At 50.9% G+C, this 5,114-nt stretch overlaps 5 protein-coding genes across 9 annotated transcripts; 2 read left to right on the top strand and 3 right to left on the bottom strand.

Annotated features, from left to right (window-relative positions):
- Positions 1–21: 21 nt before the first annotated feature.
- On the top strand, positions 22–498 carry PPTG_18504 (hypothetical protein; the record flags this gene model as incomplete). The annotated part of the gene is made up of 1 exon (XM_008916747.1): positions 22–498. One exon carries the CDS (start codon positions 22–24, stop codon positions 496–498), a length of 477 nt encoding a protein of 158 aa, XP_008914995.1.
- PPTG_18503 (hypothetical protein) lies at positions 446–1,788 on the bottom strand. Of its 3 annotated transcripts, XM_008916745.1 has the most exons (4): positions 1,478–1,788; positions 1,275–1,413; positions 1,031–1,214; positions 446–958 (listed from the first exon to the last, which is right to left on the bottom strand). In XM_008916745.1, the coding sequence occupies exons 1-4, from the start codon at positions 1,691–1,693 to the stop codon at positions 598–600; spliced, it is 900 nt and encodes a 299-aa protein (XP_008914993.1). In that variant the 5' UTR covers positions 1,694–1,788; the 3' UTR covers positions 446–597. The 3 variants fall into 3 exon arrangements, with proteins under 3 accessions (XP_008914993.1, XP_008914994.1, XP_008914992.1); XM_008916746.1 differs by having other exon boundaries at positions 1,275–1,788; XM_008916744.1 differs by having other exon boundaries at positions 1,031–1,413.
- A 315-nt stretch (positions 1,789–2,103) lies between these two features.
- On the top strand, positions 2,104–3,141 carry PPTG_18502 (hypothetical protein). 3 transcript variants are annotated; one of them, XM_008916741.1, is made up of 4 exons: positions 2,104–2,203; positions 2,285–2,349; positions 2,418–2,666; positions 2,738–3,141. In XM_008916741.1, exons 3-4 carry the CDS (start codon positions 2,575–2,577, stop codon positions 3,087–3,089), a joined length of 444 nt encoding a protein of 147 aa, XP_008914989.1. In that variant the 5' UTR covers positions 2,104–2,203; positions 2,285–2,349; positions 2,418–2,574; the 3' UTR covers positions 3,090–3,141. The 3 variants fall into 3 exon arrangements, with proteins under 3 accessions (XP_008914989.1, XP_008914990.1, XP_008914991.1); XM_008916742.1 differs by having other exon boundaries at positions 2,418–3,141; XM_008916743.1 differs by lacking the exon at positions 2,104–2,203 and having other exon boundaries at positions 2,258–2,349; positions 2,418–3,141.
- Positions 2,300–4,471, bottom strand: PPTG_18501 (hypothetical protein). The gene is made up of 4 exons (XM_008916740.1): positions 4,241–4,471; positions 4,090–4,158; positions 3,763–4,013; positions 2,300–3,694 (listed from the first exon to the last, which is right to left on the bottom strand). The coding sequence occupies exons 1-4, from the start codon at positions 4,430–4,432 to the stop codon at positions 3,343–3,345; spliced, it is 864 nt and encodes a 287-aa protein (XP_008914988.1). The 5' UTR covers positions 4,433–4,471; the 3' UTR covers positions 2,300–3,342.
- Positions 4,472–4,641: 170 nt separating this feature from the next.
- PPTG_18500 (hypothetical protein) lies at positions 4,642–5,042 on the bottom strand. Its single transcript, XM_008916739.1, has one exon. It carries the CDS (start codon positions 5,000–5,002, stop codon positions 4,691–4,693), a length of 312 nt encoding a protein of 103 aa, XP_008914987.1. The 5' UTR covers positions 5,003–5,042; the 3' UTR covers positions 4,642–4,690.
- Positions 5,043–5,114: the final 72 nt, after the last annotated feature.

The following is a 5,114-nucleotide window of genomic DNA, read 5'->3' as shown; positions in this document are numbered from 1 at the left end:
GACGTGTGCAAGACCGGTCTCATGGATCCTGCCGGTGACATGATCCGCATGTTAGCAGTGCCGGTTATGACGGAGGCCTTCCTGTCTCCTCTGCGGTACGTGCACTGTGGTCAGATGCGGAAACTCACGTGGAAGATGGAGAAGGCTCACGCTGAAGCGCGACTACACGGTGCTCCGAACCCGGGTACGTCCTGTGTGACGTGCTCCAAGACCGCGACTGGGTGGAAACTCGGCAAGAGCGCCAGTACCTGCAAGAGCTGCTTCCGTGTCGTATGCAGTAGCTGCAAGATCAAGAAGAAAATTAGTATCGTGACGGCAGATTTGGCGCTGTCGGAGAAGAAAATCACTTTCTGTTCGGCATGTCTGGCGGACGCGTCGACGTCGAGCGCCGTGGACATTGCTGCCGCTCAGATCCACGAGAACACACGCAGAAACGGCATTGTTCGGTCTGTTACTAGCCACTCATCGTCCAGCTCCGACCTGTTGGCGTCGCGTTAGTACTGTCGAAAGAAGATAGTCAAGAGAATTCTTTAGTAAAGTTTTAGAAAGTCTTGTTGTTAGATTGTTGCTCTTCACGTTGCCGTTGGCCTTTTGAGTTTAAACAAAATCGCTCTCTTCGTCCACTTTCGTCTCCACGAGCTTCCGTTCTTCTCGAATCTTCTCCAACGCAATGTAGTCATCGACTTGGCGGTTGATTCTCGCCACTTGGCCGCGTAGCTGTGGTGATCCACGTGCTATCGTGGCTAAGCGTCGACGCGTTTGAGTAGCATCGTCTGGACGTCGCAAAACTGTCAGAAGCACGGTGTAGTGCAGAAACACGTTGAGGATATCTTCGTCAAGTTTGGAGAGAATGCTCGCTTCGAGGTCGGAGTCAGATGAGAGTGCGAGTTTGCCCTTCAACTGGTCGTAAGCCTCAATGGCCTGTTTAAAGTGCTTCTCCGCAGCCACGGGGTCTCCCCTGCAACATCCACAAGAGACGGTTAGAACAGTGAAGTGAAGAGAATACAACGCGGCAGCGCACTCCACATACGTTTGCTTGTAGCATTGTCCAAGTCGATCCAGCAGCACAACCCGCAGGTCCTCGCATTGAACCATGCGCGTTTCTAGCGTGATATTCTCAAGAGCGTCACTGTAGAAAGGTATCGCTTCCTCAAACTGCTCCGTCTTCTCGTACGAGGCACCGATCATCATGGCCATTGCAACCACGCTCTTGTCTGGTATCGGAGTCACAGTTATACCAATGGCAAGGAACAGCAAGTAAACAGCCAACGTACCGTGCGGAAACTTCTTCTTCAGTAGATTGTAGGCCTCCTTTCGCTCCCTCATGGACTGCTCGATTTCTCCCTTCTCCAGACTCAACTGGCTGAGCTCCAGTAGGAACCTGATCTTCTTACGATCAGCGTTCTCACGCTCCTTCATCGCAAATACTACGATTAACTACTTCAATATATTGGATAGACTACTCGATATGCCATACCAGATACAAGATCCCGCCCGTGAGTGCCGCACCCAGTGCCAACGTCATCTTTACAGCCTTCTTGCTCACGTAAAACCCATCCGGTCTGCCACTGCTAGCATTGGATAACGCTCGAATCAGAGAAGTCGTCAGTACACGTGGTGCGGCTAATGGCGGGGGTGTCTGCAGCCTCCGGGGAAGCACGAGTCCGCGTCGCACCGCCAGCTTCGCGAGCATCCTGTTCACGAGGGTGAAAGCAAAATGTATCTCTTTCTCACGTCGCAATTGATACCGGTAATTTGTCGACGAAGACAACTACAGTACTGCACCCGTTTTCGCGCCCTCGAGCCTTTGATAAACTTCCGGATACAATGCCACTTTTGTTAAATATTCTCGGTATTTCTAATCAAAAACCTAATGATTTGCAAATCCTATATAGTCCACCTCCGCGAAATCGGGGTGCACCACTGTACCTGCCATACCAGTTTGAGACCGGTTTTGTAATCGATTTGTGAGACCCTCCAAAGCTTGTCCATTTTGATACATGTACCTCCAGCGTCATGCTGGGTAGCGCAGTAGCGTTACCCTCGTAGGCACCCTCCACTCGCATTTCAAGAGAAATCCTCTATCGTCCATTTGGGAACAGCTACAGCTTCTAGGGGCTTTGCGAGTGGTGTGTCCAACCAAAAGACACCATCCAAGTGGCCCAAACGGCTACGAATCACCGTAGCTGTCGGCTCGTATCTGGTATTAACGCAATAAAACTTGGTAACTTTTGCATCTCCATACTCAATACTCTGCTTATTCTTGTGTGCGCGAAAATTCAAGCTTCAGGAGACTCCAGAGAGCAAGAAGGCTCACTATCGACATTAGCCACTGAGAACGTCAAGAAGGTTTGTGTACTCCTCAACTGCTTCGAGTCTTGACGCTGCGCTGATGCTTTTTCTTTTTTACGTTACAGGGAGATTTTGACGTGGCGATCAAGTACTACTCAAGTCGTCCGAAGCCAACGCGAAGGTCCTGTCACCGAAAAAAAAACATCCGCAGCGGGCAACTTCGCGGCTCTGTGCGAGGAGTTGAAGCGATACGAGGCCGCACTACCATACTACCAGGCTGCCATGAAGAGTCTCATAGGCGTGAACCCCATAAGCGACCGCTATGTCGAAGGCTTGAATATTATGGGCCGCACGACGCACTGGTACCACCAAATGTACGTCCAGACCCTATCATGTACTTCATGGTATTTTTTGTAGACTCCAAATGGTCGCGTCTTACGGGTAGAGGGCGACACGAAACAGCGGACAAGATGCTCAAGAAGGCAATCCGCCTGTACGAAAAGTACCGAGGGGAGTTCTCTGAGTCGAGCTCTTCTGTCCTCAATGACCGCGTGGTGGCGAAGCTGGATGGGGCAAGCATTCCCGTGCTTCTCGGTTACGTTCAACTACTAGCGTCAATGAAGCGAGACAACGAGGTTGTGGACATGCGCCAGCGCGTGACCCAAATTGTGTGTGACTCCATGGCGATACGGAGCTTAGAGACCACCGTATTGGACAAATTCGACGACTTGGTGGCGCTTAACGCCATTCAAAAGGAGCATCGTCGTGAGCGTGACTATGACGGGCACAGCATGTAGGCACGCGATACATGTAAGCGTTGAAAATATGAGCGTTCATTCTTCTCTCACCATCTACAGCGCGATGAAGTCCTCGTCTTGGTCATCTGAACATTGCAGCATTGTCAGGGCAGTGCATCTGTTGTCGGAGTCGGACGAGAGTGAGAGTTGCCGGTCGGATAAACCTCAATGGCGTGTTTTCCGGCTGTCTTTGAATCTCCATCGTAAAAAATACTTCCGTTTCAACGCTCCTGTTAAGACTGAAGCTGTTTGCCTACATGTCATGACCTTTTCCGTCACGCGCCCGACGACGCTTCTCACGAATATCGTGAAGCGCTATCCAGTCGTCGAATTTCTCCAGTAGGGTGATCTCCAAGCTCCGTAACAACGGGGAATCACGCACAATATCAATGAAGCGTTGGCGGACGTCTGCAATGTCGTTGTCCCGCTTCATTGACGCTAGCAGCTGAGCGTAATGGAGAAGCAGGTTGACGATTTCTCCTTCCAGTATCGCCGCCACTCTGCCATTGGCGTTGGAAGCGTTTGATACAGCAAACTCGCCATGATACTTTTCGTACAGACGGATGGCCTTCTTGAATAGCTTCTCCGCCGTTTCGTGTCGTCCTCTATCCATTAGCACGAGCCAGTTAGATTCTACAAAAGTATACTAAGCGTACATCGCAGCATGACGTACACGCGGTGGTAGCACTGGGCCATGCGATCCATGAGCTTCACACCTTCGATACAGCGGTTGCTGATGGGTTCCACGTCCTTAAGGCTCTTCATGGCCGTCTGGTAGTAAGGCAGTGCTGCCTCATGCCGGTCCAAGATCTCCCACCGAGTCGCGTACTCGCAGGCCTGGTGGATGGTGGCAATCGGTGACAAGACATCCTTAATTGCTTCGAACGACTCGGAGTAGTACTTGGTCGCTAGGTCAAAGTCCCCCTACAGTAGATAAAGAGAAAAACTCTAATAGCATCGGCGTAAAGCCTCATAATACGCAACTGAAGGGTGATCAAACCTTCTGGATGTTCATGGAGCCCAGTGCTAGCAGCCGCTTCTGCTCTTTTCTCTCTGGAGCCTCCCGAAACTATAGATGTTGTACATACCAGAACAAGCAGAATTTTCAGCATGGAGATGCATGAGTTGGTCGGTTCTAGTGCGTTTGGTACCAGGTACAAGCTGGCAGCAACGATCAGTAGCCATTTGGGCCACTTCGATGGCGTCTTTTGGCCAGATGTGTGAGTCGCAAAGCCCCTAGAAGCTGTAGCTGGTCTGATATCGTTAGCAAAGGGAAGGAACCCTCGAGACGCGAGTGGTGGGCGCCGCCCAGAGCGCAGGAGCGCAAGTCGGAGGCCCAGCATGAGGCCAAAAGGAAACGAAATGGAGTTCAAGAACCCACAGCAAACCGATCTCATACCGGTTCGATTGATAACTTCAAGAGTGGCACTGCCTACCCGGGCCCGGGTCCCGGGGAGATTCGTAGTTCGAAGACCAACTGTCACAGCTATCGAGACCAGACAGAGCAATAACAGTACATTACAATGTGCTGATAGTGAGAGAAAGCAACAAGTTGAAACAATAATCTTGCTTGAATTTCGTAGCCACAACAACCTAGGTGATCAGTGCTCGATTCCATAGAGAAGACGGCCTTGACGCTTCAGAGCGTAAATGACGTCCATGGTGCTGATCGTCTTCCGGTTGGCGTGTTGGGTGTAGACAACCGCATCCCGCAACAGATTTGTCACGAACACTTTAAGCACAGCTCGAGTGTGGTCGAACACCAGTCCAGACATGCGAATAACACCAGCGCGACGGGCCAAACGGCGGATAGAATTCTTCGAGATGCCTTGGATTGAGTCCCGCAATATGAAGCAATGGCGCCTTGTCCCCCCTTGACCGATGCCTTTTGTTCCTTTGCCTCTCCCAGACATCAAGGTTGTTGCAGAGGCGATGAAGCTTGGCCCAAACAAGAAGATTAAAAAGTGATCTCTTTTCGACTGAATCGTCTCATTTCTCTTGATGGAGCATTGGACCATTGTTAAA

This window comes from Phytophthora parasitica (genome assembly GCF_000247585.1).
Source record: "Phytophthora parasitica INRA-310 unplaced genomic scaffold supercont2.88, whole genome shotgun sequence".
In the NCBI taxonomy this organism is placed as follows: Eukaryota; Oomycota; class Peronosporomycetes; order Peronosporales; family Peronosporaceae; genus Phytophthora; species Phytophthora nicotianae.
This window is presented reverse-complemented; position numbering and strand designations above follow the sequence as displayed.